The 26,095-nt window shown below is 45.4% G+C and overlaps 1 protein-coding gene across 1 annotated transcript; it reads right to left on the bottom strand.

The window, feature by feature from the left end:
• Positions 1-2,833: 2,833 nt before the first annotated feature.
• LOC150009516 (lipase maturation factor 1-like) lies at positions 2,834-25,818 on the bottom strand. Its single transcript, XM_090277335.1, has 3 exons — positions 25,615-25,818; positions 9,839-10,148; positions 2,834-3,080 (listed from the first exon to the last, which is right to left on the bottom strand). The coding sequence occupies exons 1-3, from the start codon at positions 25,805-25,807 to the stop codon at positions 3,053-3,055; spliced, it is 531 nt and encodes a 176-aa protein (XP_090133461.1). The 5' UTR covers positions 25,808-25,818; the 3' UTR covers positions 2,834-3,052.
• Between the last annotated feature and the right edge of the window lie 277 nt (positions 25,819-26,095).

The raw sequence follows: 26,095 nt of genomic DNA, 5'->3' as shown, positions 1-26,095 counted from the left end.
CATTCTGCTTCCTGGAACCTCATAAATCTGAAGGAGGAATTCATTTTTATGCATCAAATGTATTTATACCCGGTAAAATTGACGGGCTACAAACCAGGGCAGGGACAGCCGTGGAACAACATTGTATTTAAGGCCCAGAGCCAAAATCAGTTTTCATCCTCAAGAGTCAGAGCAAAGCCCTGACCCTGGTCCCCTCCGCAGCTCCTGGGCCTGCTGGCATCTGTTCTCAGTGCTCTTTGAAGTTGATACTGTCCCTGTGTCAGAGAGACGTGCCAGAGGCAGCTTCCTCCACAGGAAGGGACCCCCTGAGCCGTCCAACCTCAGTCCAAGTTTCTAGAGATAATCCTTTCTTCTTTTTTTGGGGGGGGGGGGGCGGGGCAGGAAGGTAGGGAAGAGAGAAGGATGGTTATACAGCCATCCTTAATAGCAACAAAGAAGCCCTTTAGGATTATTGCCAAAGTAAAGCACAGACAAAAGGATCACAAATCCAGAATTTTGGAAAAGCTGATGCTTAACTAACTGGAGAAACGGGGGCAGACGTCACTTAGGATTTCTAATGAGATTCCACTGTTTTAGACAGGATAGTGCCAGTGGTGGTTAGGGTCTTCTCTAAGATCACCTAAATTCTATGCAATAATAGTTACCAATCTCTGCCTCTTTCTTAAAAATGATGCTAATCCCCAAGATGTTTAAACTCCTAGAGATATAGAACAGATACCCAAAGTACCAAAATAGACATATGCAAAAATTCATACTGATCAATGATTGAATAAATAACATGGGGGCAAGAAACGAGTCTCTGTGTGGAAGAACCCACATAACCATGCGGGTACACCACCCTTACAGAGCCCTGGAGTGTGGGCTGTGCAAGCGATGCATCCAAAGAGAACACACGGTGCAGACTTGGGAGGAAAGGAGGAAGTTCACAGTGGAGACACCCAACAGACATGACCTGGCTGATGCCAGGGTTAACATCATGGAGATGAGTTGTGTCAATGGTGCAGACCTGATACGATGGATGACAATGACAGAGTAGCTCTATGGTCTTCTCCCCAAACCCACAACCCAGTCAATGGTGAGAAAACATGAGGCACATTCCAACAGAGGGACACTCAACAGAACAACTGACAAGTCTTCCTTAAAACTGGTGAAGGTTCAAAAACAGTAGAGTCTGAGACATGGGCCCAGTCCAGAGGAGCATAAGGGGACATGACGATCAAACACCATGCAGTCTTGGAGAGATCCTGGGACAGAGAGAGGGCATTAGGGGGGAACTGAGGAAATGTAAATAAATAATAACATGTTGACATTGGTTCATCAGGTGTGACAAATATCCCATCTGATGTTAAGAGGATAACAATAGGGGAAACTGGAGTGGGCTACAGAGGAAGTCTCTGAACTATTTCTGCAATAATTCTGTAAATCTAAGTGTTCTAAAAAGTGAAGTTTATTAAACTAAAAACAAGTCAAGGTAGCTAGCCAGCACCGGAATCTGTGCCTGTCAGGAGAGCAGCCTCCAATCTTGCCCATTCCTCACCAGTGCATAAAACAAAGTACAGGCTGAGGGTCCAGGAAGGACTGGCCACCCAGGGGGCTCAGGGCAACATCTGGGCAGACAAATGAAGTTCTCAGTAAGAAGAGGATGAGCCCAACCTGAATTCTCAAAGGCATCCCTACCCCCTCCCAACCTCACCTGAGAAGAATGGAACAAAGTTCCACAGCAGTGGGCTGCCTGCCACCCAATCTGAGGTACCTTATCGCCATATCTAATCTCAGACTGCCTCCTGTCGCTTATCCCAACAGATGTAATTCTGTGTCTTCTCCTAACAAGGGCTTCTTCTTTAAAAAATAAAAAGAAATCAAGAGTAGTTATTTAAGTGCCCCTCACTATTACCCTCAAGACAACTTAAATGCCTGTTATCACTCCTGTACTTGGGCATTATCAATCAAAACCTATTCCAATCACACCTGATTGATATTGAGAGAGAGTGGGCTCCCGTGAAGCTGAGGCCCCGAAGCTACCTGGCACCACTGTACTGTGTCCTCAGAAACCCTGAGCCCTACAGACTTACCCCGCATCCCCACCATGGGGCCTGCGGCCTGGTCGTGTTCTAACTGCCCGCTCACAGTAGCCAACATAAAGGAATGTCTGGCAACCTGGCGCTGAGCCATTGTCATATTTCCAGTCTTGTAAAATATTGTCCTGAGTCTTGTCACCTTTCCTACATCCAGGAGAAAGGACCAATGTTAGAAAGCCCAGCCCGGCTGTCTACCACAGCTCATCCTCAGAAGGCAGAGAACATCTCAATCAACCAAACAAGAAAATAACCAGGGCCTAAGAAAATGCCGTGGATGAAGTTTATTTACTCCTCCTTTTCCCTCCCACCCAAGGAATTCTCTCACCCATCCCCAAGCTTTGAACCAGCTGTGCCTATTTTCTAAGTCTATCTCCTTGAACCTGGACCCTACAGCATCTGCTCTCCCAGGGTATGGGTTCGCCCGCATCCAAGGATGTGGGCCGTTACTCTGCAAAGCACGGACTGCATGATTGAAGCCACCCTCCCTGAAATGAAGCCCTTCAATCATGTCATCATGAAGTAGATCCGTCAGGTTCCCACTTGCCTCGCCAAATGTCAGGATCCAGACAGGAGAGCGGGCGGAGGGCAGTCATGCTTCTAGAATGTGCAGGATGTCACGTAAGGCTACCTGACTGCCCCACATCACCAAATGAGAGGTTTGTTTTGTTTTTGTGATTTTATTTATTTTTAGAGAGAGTTGAAGGGAGGGATAAAGAGAGAGAAATAAACACTGATGTGAGAGAGATACATCGATTGGTTGCTTCTCGTAGACGCCTCTAGCAGGGACCAAACCCGCAACCCAGGCATGTGCCCTGACCAGGAATTGTACTGACGACCTTTCAGTTTGTGGGACAACGTCCAACCAACTGAGCCACACCAGTCAGGGCCAAGCACGAGGTTTCACCTGTCTCTTGCAGCAGCAATTCAAGATCCCCATGTGCACTGAGACATTCATTTGTGGCACTGTGAAGTCATCACGGACACTGGTCTGGGTCAGAGACGCTGAGAGAAGACCCATTTAAGAGAAGGGAGAGAAAAAAGCTCTAAGTGAAGCAGCGGCCACAGCACACACTCAGCAAAGCTGGGCAACCACATGCAGGGCTGAGTGCCGGCGAAACGCCATGTGCACCTGCCTGGCGCCTCCTCGCCCCACAGGGGCTTCCTGTCCCTGCCACTGACGCCAGCTGGACAACACTTGAAAGACGTTCCATCAACAGTGTCCATTATCTGAGCATCTCATCCCAAACAAATATTCTTTCCTCTCAACTTAAAATAAAGGGGACATGAAAGGAATGGATTGTGTCTAACCTTCATGTGAGTATATGAAGAAAAAGAAGGCCCATTTTCCATTTCAGTGGTCCCTGCTCTCTCAGTAAGCTTTCAGGGTCACTCTGACAACCCAAACTATCATCCTCCAGGGAAACATGAGTCAGGAGCTGACCTGAGACACTGTCAGGGTTGAGGGCGCCTGAATTGTGCTAACCACCCATCTCATTGCTCATGAGTCCCACCCCATGGCCCCCAAACCAGGGCCAAGCTGTGACTATGGACATCTGGCATCAGAAACACGGTGAATACAACACTGGTCTCCATGGACAGATGTTTTCTTCTTTGACATTTTTCATCTAAAACATCTCAGGTGTCATTTCCTGGAAGATACAGCTTTATTTTATTTTGCTCTAGCAAGCTTAAATTAATTCAAATCTCATTTTTTAATATACCCATGGGAAGGGGAGCACAATACCTTTCCCAGTTAAAAAATATAAGCTTCTATTTTCCGCCACATGTATTCAGACTGGTTTTCAGAAATGTAAACATGGGGTTAATCATACCTGACAGTATATTCTAGACATGATTCAGAAATACTTTTTGAAGTAACACTTAGAGTTGATATGGTTTGGCTGCCAGGTATGGTAAGGCATGACCTGAGCCACCTGTTATAGATGAAGCATGTCATCTCTGGGAAGGACACTGCGGTGGGGTTCTCTCATTCTCTGTAACTCCCATTGTTATAATGGGACAAAGGCACCTAGATTTCTCCCTTCTCTGGTGTGGATAACAATCACAGGTCTCAAGAAACAGCAGCCCCTTGGACATCACAGAAAAACCCAGCCAGAGGCCTCTTGTGCTGGTAAACTACTGACTGGGAAACTGGGGGTGGGCAGTAACCACCTGTGGCAGCCGTGTAGGTCAGGTGCCCCAAAGTGGTGGCATCTGTGTATTCCATGCAGGAAGGAGCAGATGACAGTGGAGGAAGCATCACTGCCTCACAGCTGCTTTGTGCTCTGGGTCCACCTGGACAGCCAGACACACCTAACCATGCACCAGCCCCCATTTCCATCCTCACTGTCTTGTCCTTTACAAAAAGAAAATGCAATAAATCATATTTAATAAAACCTCCTCTCTAGGAAACCAACACAGTTTCCATACAGAATTGAAGACACGGTGCATCTGCAATAATGACACATTGTCGGTCACTCAGTGACCTGTGTGAACACTCATAAAGACACGCATGGCCAGGTAACTGGTGGCACAGCCATCGGTCTTTTCCCCCAGTGCACACAGCTCATGCCATAGCTGCAAATGCTAAAGTTTCCTCAAATCTCCTAAATCCCAGACTCTGACTGCCGCGATATTTGCTCTCAATAGTAACCTGTTGAAACAAGGGCCCAGGGGAAGCAGAGGAGAGGGGATTTGGGGGTGATAAGATGCTGAGTCCTCTTTTAACAGACTGAATTTGGAGGCAGAGTGCCCTGCACACACACTGAGTGTCATTCACACGAGTCCTGGTGCAAGGCCAGCACAAACCAGCACTTCCCACAACAGGAAGAGGTGCAGGAAGGTCCCACCCCGATGCCCTCCCACAGCAGTATGCACACGAACTGGGGACAAGGGCACAGATTACGGAGCTAAGAGGAGACTGCCACACAGATCCTAGCCCATGTCGCAGCCGTGGAACCTTTAAAAATAAATCAGCAAACACTGTAGAAAGAAATTAAGGAAGATAAAAATAAACGGAAGCACATACCGTGTTCATGAATTGGAAAAAATTAACATCATTAAAATGTCTATACTGAGACTTCCGGCCAAGATGGAGGTGTAGACAGACACGCTGCATCTCCCTCCACAACTAAGAAGGAATACAACTACCTCAAAACTAGAGACAACCAGAAGTTCCGGAAAACCAAACTGCACGGGAGTCCAGCAAACAAAGATATAAAAAAGAAATACTCATCCAGACAGGTAGGAGGGGCGGAGAGGATGCGGTATGGTGGCAGCAGCAGCAGGCCGGCAGAAAGCACAGTCAACACGTTTTAAGGAGTCAGGAGGGACACCTGGAGAGCACTCCCAGCTCCTCACCAAACCTCGCAGCTCATGGTCCCAGCACCGGGGAAAATCAAGCCTCATGCCTTCTGACTGTGCTGACCAGTGGGGGTTGGGGTGGAGGCAGAAACTGCTAGTCTCTCAGCAGAGTCAGCTTGTTTAAAGGGCCCCCATGGTCCTAGAACATCTGCAGACCCATCCACTCTGGGAACAACAGCCAGTGCAGCAGCTAGAGGGGCGCCAGTCCAATGCAAAAGGGGGAGAGTTGCCTGGAAAAGGGGCGAGTGCTAGGCAGGCGGCATTGTTTCCTTTCGGACCCCTCCCCTACATATAGCTCCACAATGTGGTGAAACTGGTCTCACTGTACTGATGAATCCCTAAGGCTCTGCCCCTTACAACATAACAGGAGCGACAGCTCTACCTGGGATGCAGAGGCAAACAAACGCAGGAGCCTGTCAGAATGAGGAGACAAAGAAGCATGGCCCAAAGGGAGAAACAGATCACGGTTCCAGTGGGAGAACATAGTGACAAGGAGACAGCCAACCTCACAGATGAGGAGATAGACAACTTCACAGATGTAGAATTCAAAACACTGGTGATAAAGATGCTCACAGGCTTGACAGATATGCATCAGTATGGCAAATGCATAAGAGAAGAAGTGAAGGCTATGCTAAGTGAAACAAAGGAAAATCCACACAAAACCAATGGTGAAGGGAAGAAAACTGGGGTTCAAATCAATGATTTGGAACTTAAGGAAGAAAAGCCAGACAACCAGTGCAGAATGAGGAAGCAAGAATTTTTAAAAAATGAGGAAAACTTCCCAAATATTGTGAAGGAGATGGACATACAGGTCCGGGAAGCACAGAGGGTCCCAGGCGAGCTGGACCTAGAGGGAACCACACCAGGACACATCATGACTGAGATGCTAAAGGTGAAATATAAAGACAGAGTCCTGAGGGCAGCAAGAGAGAGGCGGAGAGTTGCCTACAGGGGGTGTGCCTATAGGACTATCAGCTGATTTCTCAGAGGACACTTTGCAGGCAGGAAGGGACTGGCAAGCAGTATTCAATATGATGATAGGCAACCTGCAACCAGGATTACTCTATCCAGCAAAGCTATCATTTGGAATGGAAGGGCAGATGAAGTGCTTCCCAGACAAGGTGAAGCTAAAGGAGTTCATCATCACCAAGCTATTATTATATGAAATGTCAAAGGGACTTACTTAAGAAAAAGATCAAAACTATGAACACTAAAATGACAACAAACTCACAACTATCAACAACTGAATCTAAAAAATAAAAACAAAATTCAACTAAGCAAACCAGAATAGGAACAGAATCCTAGGTATGGGGATCATATGGAGGGTTATCAGCTTGGAGGGGGGCGGGGGAGAAATGGGGATATGGTGCAGGGACTAGGAAGCATAATTGGTTGTTACAAAATAGACAGGAGAAGTTAAGAATAAGATAGGAAAGGGTGAAGCCAAAGAACTTATATATATGATCCATGGATATGAACTAAGAGGGGTGGGATTGCTGGAGGGAAGGGGGTGCTGGGCAGAGGGGAGCAAAGGGGAAAAAAATTGGAACTACTGTAACAACATAATTAATAAAATATACTTTAAAAAAATGTCCATACTACCCAAAGCAACCTATAGATTCAACGCCATCCCTATTAAAACACCAATGACATATTTCACAGAATTAGAATAAATATTTTAAAAATTTATATGGAACCAAAACTGACCCAGAATAGCCTCAGCAATCTTGAGAAAGAAAACAAAGTAGGAGAGATCATAATACCTGATATCAAACTATATTACAAAGCCACTGTAATCAAAACAGTCCGGTACTGGTATAAGAACAGACACATAGATCAATGGAACAGAATAGAGAGCCCAGAAATAAACCCAGGTCTCTATGATCAATTAATATTTGACAAAGGGGGGAAGGAGCATAAAATGGAGTGAAAATAGCCTCTTCGATAAATAGTGTTGGGAGATCTGGACAGGTACACGCAAAAAAAAAAAGGAAACTAGACTACCAGCTGACACCATACACCAGAATAAACTCAAGATGGATATAAGACTTAAATGTAAGCCATGACACTATAAAAGTATTAAGAGGAAAACAGCCAGTAAAATTTCAGATATTTCAAGCAGCAATATTTTTGCCAATACATCTCCTAGGGCAAGAAAAAAGAATAAACAAATAGAACTACATCAAACTAAAAAGCTTCTGCTCAGATAAAAGAAAACAGCAAAATGAAAAGGGAACCAAATGTATGGGAAAACATAACTTGCCAATGATGTCTTGGACAAGGCTGTGACCTCCAAAATATATAAAGAACTCATGCGACTCAACACCAGGAAGATAAACAATCCAACTAAAAAATGGGCAAAGGACTTCAACAGACACTTCTCCAAGGAGGATATACAGAGGGTCCGCAGGCATACGAAAGGATGCTCAATGTCACTAGCTATCAGAGAGATGCAAATTAAAACCACAATGAGATACCACCTCACATCCGTCAGAATGGCCATCATTAACAAATCAACAAAAAACAAGTGCTGGCGAGGATGTGGAGAAACGGGAACCCGAGTGCACTGTTGGTGGGAACGCAGACTGATGCAGCCACTATGGAAAACAGTATGGAATTTCCTCAAAAAACTAAAAATGGAACCGCCTTTTGATCCAGCAATTCCACTGCTGGGATTATACCCTAAGAATTCTGAAACCTCAATTCAAAAGAACCTATGCACCCCTATGTTCATAGCAGCACTTTTCACAGTAGCCAAGTGCTGGCAACAGCCTAAGTGCCCATCTGTAGATGAGTGGATCAAAAAACTGGTACATTTACACAATGGAACACTATGCAGCAGAAAGAAAGAAGGAACTCCTACCTTTTGTAACAGCATGGATGGAACTGGAGCATATTATGCTAAGTGAAATAAGCCAGTTGATGAAAGACAAATACCATATGATCTCACCTAATACAGGAACCTAATGAACAAAACAAACAAACCAGAGGCATGGAAATAAGGAACAGACTGACAGGAACCAGAGGAGATGGGGGTGGGAGAGAAGGGGGTAAGAAGGGGAAGGGTCTAGTCAAGGAACAGGTATACATGACCCACGGACATGGACAACAGGGTGGGAACTGACTGTGGGGGTCGGGGGGGCGGCGAGCGGGGCAGGAGGGAGCAACAGGGGAAAATTGGGACAACTCTAACAGAACAACAATAAAAAAATAAAAATAAATTAATAGGGGGACTGAAAGTCAGCTCCTCATGCCCAGGAGTCGGACCTTCTGGGTTAAATACCACTCTGGGAAGCGTCACTGTCATGACCTAGGGCCCAGTGACCATTTCCATCTTGGGCCAGCAAGGAACAAACTCTCAGGTCACTGACAAAGCTTCTCTCCCAGAGGAGAGATAGGCCCTAGAGGGACCATCCCAACAGTGGCCCCAGGCGTGCTGAACCTCCTATATGTCTACACAGATACCCATCGCCACGTCTACTTCCTGCACATCCACACAGACACCCCCACATCTACCTCTTACACATCTACACAGAAACCCATCCCATCTACTTCCTACATGTCTACACTGATGCCGAATCTCCATCACTTTGTGCATAGCTATAGACACCAACCTGCATAACTACCTCCTGAATGTCTGCACAAACACTGACTCTCTTCCTAGAGCTTTCTCTTAAAGCTTCATCTTATCTTCCAGGGTCTTTTGTGCTTCCTCTGTTAGGTGATCTTTCCTATTTGTGGAATCCAGACGTGGAAAGAAGACTGGGATGCCCCTCCTCTGACTGGTTTAAACAAACCACAGCACTTCAGGGCCCCCCGATTTCATCCAGGCTCACCCCAGCCACAGGCTGCCCTGACAGGCCCACATTCCCTGTGTGCATTCCAGTGGGCCTCTCCACTCTCCTCACCTCCGTGGAGCTCTAGCACTACCTCTGATTTGCTCAGCACTGGAGTCTACTCCCCCCAGCAGGGCCAGCCTGGTCTGTGACCCAAGTTGGTACTAGCTGGTAAAGGTCCCTCTTGACAAGGAAGGAGCAGGAGTGAGTAGAAGCAACAGGCTTAAACTTCCAAGTCAACCCTGTCACCAGAAGCACACCCAGTGACTTCCATCTCCATCTCACAGTCCTGCTGGCTCCAGGAGGTAGGCCATGTGGTCTCAGGGCAGCCATGCCATTCCCAAAGGAATCACAATTGGCCCCTGCATTTTGGTTGATTGGCAATTAGCAGTCTCTACCACGTCCTCAGTAAAATGTTATTTTCCTGAACTAATGTAAGGAGAGAGCCTGCTCAGTCCCTCCGGCTGCCAGGAGATTGGGTTTGTTATGCGGTGTGGAACATCCCCAAGCCGCTGAGTTACAGCATGCTTAGCTCACATGTGTCCAGTTCCTCCTACTTACCAGATTTGTCCCACATTGACTAGGGACATGTAGAGGACCCAGAGTGCAGCCATGAGAATCATATTGGCACAGCCGGTGACCAGGATGAAAGAGGAGATGCCCAACCCAAGCAGCGCAAGAGTGTCCAGGTTGGAGTCCATGTGTGACCAGTCCAGCAACCAGAGGACGGTCGGGGCATAGCTCACGGTGTCCCAGCCAACCTGCCCCTGGAAGTGCTGCTGCACACTCTTCAGATATGCTTTGCAGGGCAGCAGTCCTCTGTCACCAATCAGCTGCTTGTTCTGATGAAAAGCCACCAAGAACGCCACAACTGGAAGAAAAAGGAAAAGATAAAAGGAATGTGAACAAGAACACACCGTCTGTGGATACCAGTGGCTGCTTTTCCGACAGGTGGGGGCTGAGTGGGGCAAGAAGACGAAGCAGAGAGTCTGACCAATAATTTAGAACCAAAACATGGGCTCAGGGGCCTCAGTATTTCTCAAAATCTTGGGGGAAATTTTGGAAGACCCAACCTGGAGAAGCCACATGTATATACCTACCTATACCTTATATATGTTGTGTCTACTTATACACATTGTATATGTGTATATATAGATATGCACACATATAAAAATGTGTCTTGTTATGTGTAAATGGTCAGTTAACCATCCCAGATTGCACACAGCATTCCCATTATAAATTCATCCTGATAACCCATGGGTCTGGTCAATACTACTATTCCTGGAACCAGCTACAGGGTCTGAAGCTTATTGATAGGGCTTACATGTAAATCACAATTACCTTCCATTCTAACCCCAAGTTTCTGAATTCATTTTTAACAATTCCCATTCCTACAAGAACACAGTCACAGTCTCTGGACTTCAGTGTTTACACAGGTATTTTGCACAAAGACGCTACAGGAGAGAACAGAGTACTCCTGTCTATGAATGTGAAGAGCAGGGAAACACAGCCACCAAGAGAGGAAAGGCAAGTTAAAGGCACCTCAAAGCATTTCCTACAGACTGCCAGATGACCACTGAGACACCGCTGGGTAGAAAACACTCACACTGAAGGAGACATAAACTGCATTTTGTAAAAAGCTAAACAACTCTATGCATTTCCATAGGGAATACAAATGTATCACAGGCAGGACTGAGATTGAGATGGAGAACATGGTGGTCGGTTAGGCTCACAGGTGTAACAATCACCACCTGCTTTTTCAGGAAAGTGGCAACTCCTGGTCCAAAGCAAACAGTAACAATGAACCCTGTGTTCATTGTAAAGCAAAATATATGAGAAAATAGCACAAAGGCTTGAGGGAGATACTGAAATATGCTCTAAGGAGGACCTTAGGATACACAGAAAGTGGCAGACTATTACACAAAGGCTGCGTCAGATTAACTTAGAATGTATTTGTAAGTTGTGTGGGAGAGCAAAACTAATTTTTTAAACAATTCTAAGGAATAAATCAATACAGACACTAAAATGAAATCATAAAAAAATGCTCATTTAACCAAAGAGAAATCAGGAAAAAAGGGGAAAAGAGACAAAAACAGAAGGAACAGAAAATACCTAGCAAAACAGATTTTAATCCATCACTTTAAATGGGAATGTACTAAACACCAGCAGAGAGAAATTGTTAGACTGAATTAAAAAAAATAGGACACAAGTCTATCCTGTCTATAAAAATCCACTTTAAGTATAAAGTCATAGATAGGTTAACAGTAAAAGCACAGAAAAAGATACCACACAAACACTAATTCAAAGAAAGTTGGATGGCTATATCCATATCAGACAAAATAGATATAAAAGGATAAAAAAGGACACTGTAAAATGACAAGGGATCAAAAAATGAACATTCAGTACTAAATGTGCTTGAACCTAACAACAAAGTAGGCATCCTGGGACCTCACACAGTTCTCCCAATCGCCATCGGCTGCCCCATCATATTTTCCTGAATCTCATCACCAGTCTGAAATCTTTTCCCTTTCAAAGATGATTTCAGTTCTGGGAAAATCCAGAAGTTGCAGGGTACCAAATCTGGGCTGTAGGGGAGCTGAGTCATCTGGGTGATTTGATGTTTTTCCACAAAATGCTGCATGAGACATGATGCATGAGCGGGTGCACTGTCGTGATGAAGCTGCCAGTCACCAGCTGCCCGTAGCTGTGGCCTTCTGCATCATCCGACTAGTTTCCACGGAGGAATGTTCAAGCTTAACACAATATTTGGTGCAGATTCATTGCTCTACTCGCTCAGTCATTTTTTAATGTGATGGCCACACAGTACACATGCTCTCACTCAGTGGCATCTACCACCCCCACGGACTAGCACAGTGAAGTCATAATTGTCCAGGCATGCGCGTTCCAGTCCACTCTCCTTGGCTGCCAGGCTACACTGATGCCATGCAAACCGTTCTCGTTATATTAACAATAGCTGGACTTTTTCTAGACAGAAAATAGATATAATTTTCAAATATACATGGAACATTCATGAAGACACACCATAGTGTGAGCCATAAAGCAAATATCAACATATAGTAGAACTAAAATTGACAAAGTATGTTTCCTGACCACACAGGATTAAACTAGAAATCAGTTAATAGTATATTTCTAGAAACATATCCAATATTAGCAAACTTCTAAATAAACCATCGATTCTTTTAAACGCAAAGAGAAATTATAAAATATTTTAAATAATATTTTACTGATTATGCTATTACAGTTGTCCACACATTTCTCCCTTTGCCCCCCTCCACTCAGCACCCCCAAATTCATCAGGCAATCCTCACACCATTGTTCATGTCCATGGGTCATGCGTATAAGTTCTTTTGCTACTCCATTTCCTATGCTGTACTTTACATCCCCTTGGCTATTCTGTAACTGCCTATTTGTACTTCTCAACCCCCCACCTCTTCACCACCCCCATCTGGCAACCATCAAAGCACTCTCCTATCAATGACTCTGTCTCTTAAGTCCCTTTAACATTTCATATAATAATAGTTTGGTGATGATGAACTCTTTTATTTTTTTCATGTCTGGGAAGCTCTTTATTTGCCCTTCAATTCTAAATGATATTTTTGCTGGGTAGAGCAATCTTGGCTGCAGGTCCCTACTTTTCATGACTTTGAATATTTCTTGCCAATCCCTTCTAGACTGAAAAGTTTCTTCTGAGAAATCAGCTGACAGTCTTATGGAAACTCCCCTGTAGGTAACTGCTTTTCTCTCTTTATCTTTAACCTTTGGCATTTTAATTATGATGTGTCTTGGACTGGTTCTCTTTGCATCCATCTTGTTTGGGACTCTGTGCTTCCTGGACTTGTATATGTATTTACTTCACCAAATTAGGGAAATTTTATTTTATTAATTTTTCAAGTAGATTTCCAATTTCTTGCTCTTTCTCTTCTCCTTCTGGTACCTCTATGATGTGAATGTTGTAAAACTTGAAGTTGTCTCAAAGACTGCTTACATTATCCTTGTTTTTTTATCTTGTTATTCTGATTGGTTTTTTTTTTTTTTTTGCTTACTTATGTTCCAATTTAATGATTTGTTTCTCAGCGTCATCCACTCTACTGGTCTTTCCCAGTAAATTGTTCTTTATTTCAATTAGAGTATCCTTCATTTCTGTCTGGATCTTTTTTATGCTGTCGAGGTCCTCACTAAGTTCCTTGAGCATTCTTGTAACCAGGTGTTTTGAACTCTGCACTTGATGATTGCTTAGCTCCATTTTGCTTAGTCCTTTTTCTGGAGTTTTGATCTGTTCTTTCATCTGGGCCATATTTCTTTGTCTCTGCATTTTCATAGGCTCCCTGTGTTTGTTTCTATGTATTAGGTAGGGCTGCTGATTCCTGGTCCAGTGACACAGCCTCCCCTATTACCAAAACTGGGTACTCGAGGTGTGCCCTTTGGGTGGGCTGAGTACACTCATCTCTTGTAGTTGGATCTTGATTGCTGTTGGCAAGTCAATGGGAGGGACTTACCCAGGCCAGTTAGCTGCAAGGACTGGCTGTGACAACTGACCACCAACCTCTGCCCTCTGTGGAGGATCAGCTGTGCAGGGGCAGGGTGGTGGTGCTCTGATGTGGTCTGTAGCTGTCCACTGGGTGCCCAGGCCCTGGGGTTTCTTGAGTGGTGCAGGCCAAGGTCAGCCCCCACCTGTGTTTTTCCCGGGGCCACCCTGCCTGAGCTATAAAGCAATCTGAGACAGCTGCTACTTGTGCTGGGCATGGAGATTCCCAGGCAAAGCCAAGCTCTGAATCTCGTCGTCGGCAGCCGTCCGTCTCGAGAGACGATGGTGTAGCTTCTTAAGAGTCTATCTGCACCGCCGAGAATGGTTGTGCAGTCCGACTCGGGAGTGACACGGTATCTGTCTCCTCCCGTGTTGAATCGACATCTTGCGATGACGCTGGAGTGTCCTCTCCAGTGAAGCTGAAGCTACAGAGCCTGGGCAGGGTGATATGGAGGGTCTGCTGTTGCCCATGCAGCAGACCCCCCCTCTCTTCGCAGCTGAAGGGTCCAAGGGAAAGACGGAGTCAATACAGCTTGGCTTCAGGTGCGCCGCAGGAGTTGCCGGTGTTGACTACAACGTCAAACGGCCTTAGGGACTCCGGCTCCGGATTTTCTGTCGGGGTTTACTCCCTTAGCCTTTCCCCTGAAGAGGTATGCCGCAAGGCAGCGGAGGTTTTTTTTTTTTTGGAGTCAGAGTTTTCCTTCTCTGATGTGCCCTGACTGGAAGATCGAACCAGCGACACTTGGCTCGCAGGCCGACGCTCAATCCACTGAGCCAAACCAGCCAGGAAGCTCTGAATCTAGACTGGCTGTTACTAGTGTTAGGCCTGTGTTCACTTAGCTGTTACTTGTTTGAGAGGATTTAGAAAGTTGTGAAGCATGAACCAAGAAAGGCCATTAATATGAAAAGCCACTGTTAACAGCTATAAGTTGGGTGGGATGGAGCCTCAGGGTATCTCCAAGGCAGGCAAATAGTGGTAGCCAGATTGATGGAGTCTCAGATATGGCACCAACCTGCCAGCTCTGTGGCGTTGAGTGGGGAGCATTCAGAAATTGGACAATGGCCTCTTCCCACCTTTCTGTCTGAGAATGCTGTCCCCCAGCTCTTGCCTTGGTGCTAGACCCTACAGCTGCTCCCTGTATGCCTCTGGTGCCTTTTAAGCCGCTACCCCAGTGCTGGAGCTCAGAGGTTATGAATTTGAGTAAGTCCATATGTAGGTTCTTTAAAGGGACCTGCTTAAGACTACAGCAGTTTCTTCTATTGACACAGTCCCCTCTGTTTTTTTGCAGCCAGAAGTTATGGGAACTTATCTGCCTAGTGCCTGGCACTGGAATCCTGGGCTGCGGGGCCTGGGACTCCTCACTCCTGACTAGCGCATTCCATGTGTCTGCCCCTCCCACCAGTCTGGATGGATTTCGTTATCTTTAATTCCACAGTTGCCACGCTTCCATTCAACTCGATTTCTGACAGTTCTGAGTGACGGTTGTTCTATAATTAAGTTGTGATTTTGATGTGGTTGTGTGAGGAGGCAAGCTGTGTTTACTACGCTACCATCTTGACTGGAAGTCCACAAAATATTTTGAATTGAATGCAAGTTGAAGAGACAACATATCCAAAATTGTGGGATGCTGCTAAAGCAGTGCTTAAAGGAAAACTTACAGTAAAATGCTCATGTTAGAAAAATAGAAATGTCTCAAATCTAAACTTCTCATTTAAGAAATCAGACAAAAGGGACTTCCGGCCAAGATGAAGGCATAGACAGACATGCTGCATCTCCCTCCACAACTAAGAAGGAATACAAGTACCTCAAAACTAGAAAAAACCAGAGGTTCCAGAAAATAAAACTACATGGAAGTCCCGCAAACAAAGATATAAAGAAATACTCATCCAGACAGGTAGGAGGGGAGGAGCCGGGGCAGAGAGGACATGGTGTGGCGGTGGCAACAGTGACGGCAACAGCGACGGCAACAGCGGCGGCAGCAGCAGCAGCAGCAGCGACAGGCTGGCAGGAAGTGCAGTCACACGTTTTAAGGAGTCAGGAGGGACACCTGGGGAGTGCTCCCAGCGCCAGACCAGACCACGCAGCTCATGTTTCCAGCGCCAGGGAAAATAAAGCCTCATTGCTTCTGACTGTGCAAACCAGTGGGGGTTGGGGCAGAGGAATAAATTGCCAGTCTCTCAGTAGAGTCCGCTTGTTTAAAGGGGCCCCTACGGTCCTAGAACATCCACAGATCCACCCACTCCAGAAACAACAGCCAGGGCAACAGTTAGAGAGGTGCCATCCAATACAAAATGGGAAAAGTGACTGGAAAAGGGGCAAGTGCTGAGCAAGCGGCATTGTTCCCTCTCAGACCCCTCCCCGACACACAGCGCAACAACATGGTGGAATGGGTCGCCCTCTACTGATGAATACCTAAGGCTCCACCCCTTAAACGTAACAGGAGCAACAGCTCTACCTGGGACGCGGAGGCAAACAAACACAGGATCCTGTCAAGATGAGACACAGAAGTATGGCCCAAAAAGGGGAACGGATCAAGGTTCCAGTGGGAGAACTAAGTGAGGAGGAGACAGCCAACCTAACAAACGAGGAGATAGCCAGCCTAACAGATGCAGAGTTCAAAACACTGGTGATGAAGATGCTCACAGGCTTGACAGATATGCTTCAGTGACAGATATGCTTCAGTATGGCAGACGCATAAGGGAAGAAGTGAAGGCTATGCTAAGTGAAAGGAAGTAAAATCCACACAAAACCAATGATGAATGGAAGGAAATCGGGGTTCAAATCAATGATTTGGAATATAAGGAAGAAAAAAACAGTTAACCAGTACAGAATGAAAAAACAAGAATTGAAAAAAAATGAGAAGAGGCTCAGGAACCTCTGGGATAACTTTAAACGCGCAAACATCCAAACCATAGAGATGCCAGAAGGAGAAGAAAAAGAGCAAGAAATTGAAAACTTATGTGAGAAAATAATGAATAAAAACACCCAAAATTTGGTGAAGGAAATAGACATACAAGTCCAGGCAGCACAGAGAGTCTCAAACAAGCTAGACCCAAAGAGGACCACACCAAGACACATCATCATTAAAATGCCAAAGGTTCAAGATAAAGAGGGAATCTTAAAAGCAGCAAGAGAAAAGCAGAGCATTACCTACAAAGGGGTGCCTATAAGACTATCAACTGATTTCTCAAAAGAAACTTTGCAGGCAAGACGGGACTGGAAAGAAGTATTCAATGTGATGAAAAGCAAGGACTTACAACCAAGATTACTCTATCCAGTAAAGCTATCATTTAGAATGGAAGGGCAGGTAAAGTGCTTCCCAGACAAGGTAAAGCTAAAGGAGCTCACCATCACCAAGCTATTATTATATGAAATGTCAAAGGGACTTACTTAAGAAAAAGAAGATCAAACTTATGAACATTAAAATCACAACACTCACAACTATCAACAACTGAATCTAAAAAACAAAAACAAAATCCAACTATGCAAACAACCAGAATAGGATCAGAATCATAGGCATGGGGATCATTTGGAGGGTTATCAGCTGAGAGGGGGAAGGGGGAGAAATGGGGAAATGGTGTAGGGATTAAGAAGCATAATTGGTTGGTACAAAATAGACAGGGGAAAGTTAATAATAATATAGGAAAGGGTGAAGCCAAAGAACTTATATGCACGACCCACAGACATGAACTAAGGGGATTGGAAATGCTGGAGGGAAGCAGGGTACTAGGCGGAGGGGAGCAAAGGGGAAAAGAAATTGGGACTACTGTAGCAACATAATCAATAAAATATACTTAAAAAAAAACAAGTCGCGATGCTGCCTTGCAAGAGAAAATGCTTCATCGTTCAGTACCCATCAGTTTTGGCACAACATGTCTTCCAGAAGGAATTAACAATGAGTACTGAGGTACCAGTGTATATGAAAAAGCAAATTAAAATAGGCAAAATAATTCTGATAAAAAAACAAAGTTGGAAGGCTCATATTATGCAATGTCAAGACTTACTACAAGGTTACAGTAATCAAGACAGTGTGATACTGGGAAAAGGACAGACACATAAGTCAATGGAACAGAATAGAGAACCCAGGTATGAATCTACACAAATACAGTCAACTGATTTTCAACAAATGGTACTGGAACAATTGGGTGTCCATATACAAAAGATGAATCTTGACACATATCTCAGACCTTACAAAAAAATTTACTCTAGAAGGACCATGTACCTCAATGCAAAATATGGAAGTATAGAGCTTCTGGAAGAAAATCTATATTACTTGGATCTGGCAATGAGTTTTTAGACACAACACCAAAAGCATTATCCATGAAAGAAAAGAAATGATAAGTTTGTACGTTATTACATGAAAAACTTGTTTGATAAATAATATTTTTTAAAAATATTTTTAAGAGATTTTATTTATTTTTGAGAGCTGGGAAGAGAGGGGGGAAATCATTGATTTGTGAGGGAAACATCCATCAGTTGCCCCTCACACGCCCCAAACTGGGGACCTGGCCCCAGGCATGTGCCCTGACTGGGAATCGAACCAGCGACCTTTTGATTTGTAGGCTGATGCTTAATCCACTAAGCCACACCAGTCAGGGCTATAAATAATACTTTTAAGAGAATGAAAAGACAAGCTAAAGGTTAGGAAAAAATATCTGCAAATCACATATCTGATAAAGGACTCCTATCCAGAATATTTAAAGTAATGTTAAAACTTAATAAGAAAAAAAAAAAAACCCAAGTTTTAATATGGGCAATAGATCTGAACAGACACCTGAAGTTATGTTTCACACAAAGAAGATACACAGATGTCAAATAAACACATGAAAAGATGCTCAATATCATTTGTTACTGGGGAAATGCCAATTAAAACCACAATGCAGTATCACCACACACCTATCATAACAGCCAAAATCCAAAAATAAAAACCTGAGAACACCAAATGTTTCAAACAATAGGAACTCGCATTCATTGCTGATGGGAATGCAAACTGGTAAGCCGCTCTGGATGAGTCTGGTAGTTTCTTATAGAGCTAACCATAGATTTACCACATGACCCAGCAATTATAACCTCAGGTATTCACCCAAGTGAACTGAAAACAAATTTGCACAAAAGTCTGCATGCAAATGATTATAAGAGCTCTGCTCATAATTGCTAAAACTGGAAACATCAATGTCCCTCAACATGGAAATGGATAAACAAACTGTGGTACATTCACACAACAAAATAATTTTCTAAGACAAAAATGCAGGAGCTGTTGATTCATGCAACATGGATGAATCTTAAGTGCATTTTGTGAAGTAAAAGATTCTGGACCCAAAGCCTACATGCTGTAGGATTCCATTTATACGGCATACTGGAAACAGCAAAACCACAGGAACAGAACATAGATCAGAGCATGCTGGGAGCTGGTGGGGGCAAGTGGTGATTACGTGCACAGGGGAATTTTCAGGGGCTAGAACTATACTGTAGAGTGCTGGATGATGGATCACTGTGCATTTGTCAAAACTCATAGAACTGTATATCACAAAAAATGAACTTTAATGTATACAAACTATCAAAACAACCTAGCCAGTAGGTCAGGGGATGCCAGGATGGAATGCAGACTGTGACAAATGAATTGAACTCTATTGCAAATGTATAACAGACCACACTGAACGGGAGGGTAAAGGGAGGGCTAAGGGAGGGCTGGCCTAAGTAACTTTATAAAATGTTTTGAGTGAAAACTTTAAGAACAAAGACAAAAAGAACTGTACATAAACACTAGAGTCTAGTTGGTTTTTCTCACGGGGGTAGGTGAACAATTATGAAAGTGCTTTGCATGTGCAGTGCGGGTGAGCTAATAAACCATGGCGGATTGGGGCAAGATTTCTCACCAGTGAAGGAAGTTCCAGATAAGCAAGAAGAGGCCAGCACACACCTGTGCACTGGATTAGAATTGGAGAGATCAGTGTGACCTCACATTTACCTGGCCATATATTCAGATAAATACGCAGAGAAGCAATCACATATGAGTGTACACACACATATATAACCTAGCTCTGTCCACTGAGAGGGTCTGGAAGCAGTGACACCTGTAGCAACAGACACCCAGATTTGGGTTCCTAACACCTCTTTCTAATAAAAGGAACGCGGGCTTCCGGAGAAATGGCTGGTTTTAAGTCTGGGAAATAAGAAAGGAGTCTGCAGATTCCTATAGTACCAGAAAGGAAGTGCCTGAAGAATAAAGAACGAAGGCATGTCACAGGGACAAAGGACACAGTGGGAAGACCCACTGCTGACCAGAGCCAGACGTGTGATGACACCACAATGAGTAACAGTGTTGGACCACAACCCAAAGTGAAACTAAATATGATAGTTGTTAAATAGGGAGAAGACACAAATCTTCCTCACAGAGCAACTCCAAATAATACATGGAGATGCCCCTTCCAGAGGGTGGCACTGAGTCCTCCTCTCCCCTGGAACATAGGCTGGACTCAGTGATCAGCTTCCAGAAGACAGAGAACGGGCAGGAAAAGTACTTACTTGACAGAGACATGTGGCAGTCTCGATGCCATGAGTGAAGATGTAGAGGGCTGCGCCGCTGCGGAGGGCTGGGCGGGAGGGCAGCAGAGCTCCCTCCGCACAGCAGTTCCCACCCATTGTGTGTATGTGTGTGTTTCACCAATGTGTGTGTGTGTGTGTTTTACCAATTAAATAGTTTAAAAAGTAACTCTTACACAAGAAGCACAGGAAATTCCTAATTTACCAGGAAAAAAAAATGAAGACAGTCTAGATTTAAATTTCAGAGAAGAAAACCTATTAAAATTTACACTCTTGTTATAGAAATGGTTAACTAGAAAGAATAAACAAAACTTTAAAGAAACAACAACACAGGATCTCAAAGCTAAATCAACAACCAACCTTAGAAAGGCTCAGTCAGGTCCCCACCCCCACAATAGGAAGAAAGGGGTAGGGGTGAGGCGTGAAGATTTTTCTCAGCTGCTCACTGTGGGGTAGCCTGGAGACTAATCCAGGAGAGGTAACCAGGTCATCTGTATATCTATATACATGCATTATCAAGAAGTCTGCAAATAGTCTTTAAAAATAAATGAGAGGGTACAGGGGGGATAATGGTGATGGAAGGAGACTTGACTTGGGGTGATGAACACACAATATGATATACAGATGACATATAGAATTGTACACCTGAAACCTATATAATTTTATTAAGCAATGTCACCCCAATAAATTCAATTAAAAATTAATTTAAAAAAGAAAAAAATTTAGTTTTCTCTCTTTTCAGATACATCACTATAAAATTAAATCTGAATCATTCCTGAAATGTCATTCTCCATCAGGTAGTTTTTACTGACGGTGGTTAAATTGAGGCCTCGGTACAATAGCCTCTGATACTTTTTCTTTAAAGGCCTGGGCTGCAGAGAGCTCAGAGGTAGGGTAGTGGGGTTTGTTTTATAAACAAACTGGAAGCACTTTACAAAGGAGCTTACAAAACCAAGCAGAGCATTTCATTAGAGTCTGAGTCGCCTGGAGGCGAGAAAAAAAAGGAATGTCCCAGGAACTCTCAGTATCACTGGAAGCTCAGAACAACAGAGAATGAGACAAGATTTCAAGGATTCTTTTGGTTCCTCTTTTCCCCTCAAAATTTCCAAAAAGCAGCCAAGGATTTAGCAAATACGGGTATGAATGGTTCTGCTCTGCTGCTTCTGTCTGTGTTCAGGTGCTGTCGAGGAGCCAAGCTGAGCCACAGGAGGCTTGATTTGTTGAGACCAAAAGTGTACCAAACTACCCCGTTTAGAAAGTGCAACTGGGATTCATCTTAAGAGTACAGTACTCAAATGACTGTTAGTTGAGGGAAAAAGAAGTAATAAAACGCTACTACATGCAATGTAAGGAAAGAGGACAGAGCAATTGCACAAAATCAAAATGCACACAAGCATGGTATCACAAGGTGCTTCTAAACCAAAAGAAGGTACTATAAGCAAATCCAGGAATTAGAGTTGACCAGAAACAAGCTTTGACAGCCTTTCAAAGTTGGCTTTTTAAAGAATGTTATCCCAGGAACTCCAAGGTAACAATGTGAAACTGATAAGCAATTTTGTTCCTAGGTCAAAAGTTCTCCATTGGCTGGCTTCAATGCTCACGCTTCCTTCTGGAGATGTCCACTGCACAGCCAGCATTACTCAGATGGTTACAGCAGTCACATGGGGGCACAACTTCCAGGGCCCAGGAGGAGCCCATCTTCTTCTGCATCAGGCCCTCATTTAGCTTCATGAAGTGTCTTTTCAGGCTCCACCCAAACAGGGAGGCTTGATGGGTTGGTGGTCCCCCTCTGGGGTTTGGAATCCACAGGAGTGTTTGGAACATGAGCCTCAAGTCAGCGGACTGGCTAGGGCCAGAGAACTTTGTCCAGAATAGGGCAGGAGTCTTAAGATTCCCTGAGGCCCCTGAGAAGAAACCAGGAAGGAAAGTAGACCCACCATTAAATAACAAAGACCCAGAGAAAGGATGGGGGAGATGATGGCCAGGTGGTTGAGACTCTAAAGGCTTCCAGAGAGAAAAATAGGTCCGTGTGATATTGTCAAATAACAAGTATTTATTTGGTCTTTGTCTCTAGTCCTGGTACAGAGCTCCTAAAAATCCTGGGATTTCCTGAGTGATTCAGTGAGAGAAGCATTTGTTGTTATTCATTAACAGGTTCCTTTCAAATTTACCAGTTTATTCCCCCTGAGGTGACCTTAGAGGATGGGGACTGGTTGCTAGAGGAACGCACCTGGTGATTAGAAGGCTGGAACTCTCAGCCCTATTGCCCCTGACCTTCCTGGAGGGAGAGGGGTTAGAGACTGTGCTAATCGACAATGACCAATGATTTAATCAACCAACCCATGTCATGGAACCTCCATAAAAACCCTAAATGAAGGGGTTTGGAGAGCTTCTGAGTTGTTGAACATGTAGAGGCGCTGGAAAATGGCACTTCTAGAGATTGCACGCAAACTCTGTACCCTTCCCTCACCTCCTCATGTATCTCTTCTGTATCCTTTATGATAGCCTGTATCCTATGTTAACAGATCAGTAACATAAGAAAAGCATTTCCTGAGTTCTGTGAGCCCTTCCAGCACATTATGGAATCCGAGTAGGGAGTTATGGGAACTCTGATTGATAGCTGGTCAGTCAGAAGCACAGGCAACAACCTGTACTTGTGACTAAGGTGGGGCCAGTCTGATTAACGCCGGGCAGTCATTGTCAGAACTGTTTACTGTGAGGAAAAAACCCACACATTTAGTGTCAAAAGTGTGTGAGTGGAAGGGTTTCTCTTTAGTCGCTTGCATAAGGGCAGGAGTCAGACTGCGAAGACTTCTCCTCAACACCAGAAAGTTCTGAGGAAGCTGATTTGACAAAGGTTTGTAGACCCAGACAAACTGATAATTTCCATGCATGCAAGGAAAGACATGGGAAGCTCACCTTCTCCATATCCGTTCTTAAAAACTTGTTTGGGGATACACTCCAGCAAAAAGAGAGAATAAACCAAAAAATAAAGAGACATGAAATCCGAGGAACTATGAATACAATTGGAGGAAGAACCAGGGGGCCTTGCAGGTGTGCAGTGGGTGAACCGAGTATTTACTCCCTGGGATTGAGGGTGTCATGCAGGAATGGGAGGGGAAGGGAACATGGTTGGAAAAATATCCCATGGTGACACAGAGCAATAATAAAGACCGTGTGCAAAGTCAAGAAAATTTTACAGAGCAGGCGATACCGGTAGAAGACAGAAATAGAGATATAAATAAAACACTGAGTCTGGGCTGCAATGAGCTCACAGGTAGATGAACAGACCAGTATGTTAACAACACTAAGATTTCTAATAAATGTATAGAGGGTGAAGGAAGCATAGGGCAGGGGTCCATTGTTCAGCCTACAGTGAGGTTAGCAGTCCACAGGTAACTATAAAATTTCAACATCAAGTGAAATGTGTGGAGGGCTCCTATGGCATTGTGGATAATCACTGGTATTGTACTCAGACATGGTTTACAGTCCAGTGAGATGTAGAACTCTCTAAAAAGAGATCAGTGCAGTATGACTGCCCACTTGTCCGCAGCCACCTCAGCCAGACACCTTGTCCCTGAAAGATGGGAAATTTTCCTTTATACAACTGAAAAACACTGATTTTAGCCCAAATATACTTGCAAGAGAGAAAAAAAGTGCATCTGCCAAAGCAAATCATTATGATCAGCACATAATATATTTGGTTGACCCAGTGGTTCAAAACTGTTTCCTTTTGAATTGAACAGAGAAACCCCATGGAGATCAAAGGCACCCTGCTGAGCTGAAAGCCAAGAGCCAGGTTTTATAAAGCTATGCTCTCTCTGCAAACGATGGCACTCGGGTTTTTCCACTGTTATAGACGCTCCTTTTAAAGGTCTATTCAAGTCTCACAGATTAACTTTGTCTTGACTTTATCTTTTGCTAAGTGACAGCTCAAACGTTTGGATGATTATTAAATCCTGTGGAGGATAAAGCAACACTGTGAGAACTATTTTATGTAACAGAGAAGGGGTTGAGCTGAAAATCCATATTGACAATCCCATGGCACTCAAGAGTCCCTCCAGAAAACCTAGCAGTGACAACTGGTGTCCACTGTATGCTAGGAGATGGCCTCAGTTATCCCAGGGAAGGGGATACCCAGCTTCACCCTCTGGGGGGTGCTGACCTTGTTTGGAAGGTCACCTTCAAAGAGCTGCAATTTTGCACTTTCTTCATATACGAGGAAAGAGATTTAGAAATGAAGCTGAGCCATTAAGTGTCCATGGCACACATTCACTGCCAGGGACTAGCACCCTCAGGAACCCTCTAGAAGTTGACTGCCCACTCACACAGGCCATCTCAGCCTGGGACTGTTCCCCATCCCCACGAGTCTCCCCTCACTTAAAGGTTTGGTGTGAGAGTCTCAGTTAGGTTTTAGTCATGACTGCAGGTTGAGTTCATGAAGTGTATACTTGTATGTTCACTACTGCTCCCGTACTCAGCGTGTTCGTGTCCTTCTGGGGTTGGGGAGGCGGACTCAGCACTGGCTGCCAGGCCAGGGGTTGTTTATGTTCTGGGCACGTACTTATTTCTCTGGGGCTCTGCAGGCTGGTTGGGCAGGCTCTGCACAGCTGCCTGGTTGTCAGGCAGTTCTCAGCCTGATTAGATGTGGATGTCACCGAACCCCGCAGGTAACATGCAAGCTTCACCTGCTGGTGTCTCAAAGCTGCCAACAAGCCTCGGGTGAACATCAGGAGGCAGGGGGAGCGCCTTGGACCTGCTTTGGCCTCCAGGATGATGAAGGCTCGGGAAGCTCCGAATACTACAGGGGTTGCCTGCGGGTAAAGATGCGCTCGTGGAATCGGAGGCGCAGAGTGAAGATGCTACTCTCTGCGGTTAGGCTACTCCGGGGCCCGGGACAGGGTTGCTGCTCAGGGCAGTCGGCCCCCACAGTCCCGCTTTTCCCTGCGAGGGGGCCCTGAATAGGGGTCCCGGCGGGCGGAGCTGTGGGAGTCGAGGTGGGTGACCGAGCGCAAAGGGGAACTAGGTGCGAAGTCACCTGAGAGGACCCTCACCCCCCCGCCCCCGCCCCAGACTTCACCCGCCCTCGGAACCGAAGGAGGGGGGTTGGGCGGAGGTGTGCATGTGCAGTGGTGAGTGTGTGGCTGGGGGCTCGGCTGTTTACCCGCCTGAGGAGCGGCGCAGGGTCACTGGCCGGGGAGCGCGCAGAGGAGCAATACCGACGGGGCCCAGGCCCCGCGGACTCACAGTAAACGAAGGCGAGGGCCCTCAGGAGCACAATCCTGGTCAGCCAGAAGGTGCCCGCGCGGAGGCGAGCCGTGCAGCCCGCGGGGTAGCGCCCTGGCCCTGGCGGAGACCCAGACACCGGATCAGGGCCCACAGCCTTCCGCCTCCTAAGCTGCTCCTCGGGCGCCGCCATTGCCGGGCCTTCAGGGTGCATGCGCGGGGAGCGTAGCGCGCCGGACCGCCCCGCGCAGGGCCGAAACCACGCCCAATCCGTCTGGTGTCCCCAGTGCCCCGCCCACAGCCGGCAGAGCAAGCCTAAGTGCGGGTAGCTAGGGCCAGGCCCGAACGCGCGCGCGCCCCCCGCAGGCCGTGCGGTGCACTGTAACTTAGGGCGAGGAGGTGGGAACCTGGGAAGACCGTGAGCATCACTCCACTTGCAAGGAGTTTACCCGCTCCATTCATTCACTCATTCGTTAGTCAACGTTGAAGAGGGCTCCCAGTG

The sequence above is a fragment of the Furipterus horrens genome, unplaced genomic scaffold (genome assembly GCF_987537825.1).
Source record: "Furipterus horrens unplaced genomic scaffold, mFurHor1.1.pri manual_scaffold_5, whole genome shotgun sequence".
Lineage (NCBI taxonomy): Eukaryota > Metazoa > Chordata > Mammalia > Chiroptera > Furipteridae > Furipterus > Furipterus horrens.
This window is presented reverse-complemented; position numbering and strand designations above follow the sequence as displayed.

Excerpts from the sequence above, each read along its gene's own strand:
- LOC150009516 (XM_090277335.1), bottom strand. The coding sequence starts at position 25,807 with ATGCACCCTGAAGGCCCGGCAATGGCGGCGCCCGAGGAGCAGCTTAGG. Across the intron at positions 10,149-25,614 it reads GGCCCTCGCCTTCGTTTACT|TTGTGGCGTTCTTGGTGGCT; the intron begins GTGAGTCCGCGG and ends TTTTTCTTCCAG. Across the intron at positions 3,081-9,838 it reads GTCAATGTGGGACAAATCTG|CGTCTCTGACCCAGACCAGT; the intron begins GTAAGTAGGAGG and ends GTCTTCTCTCAG.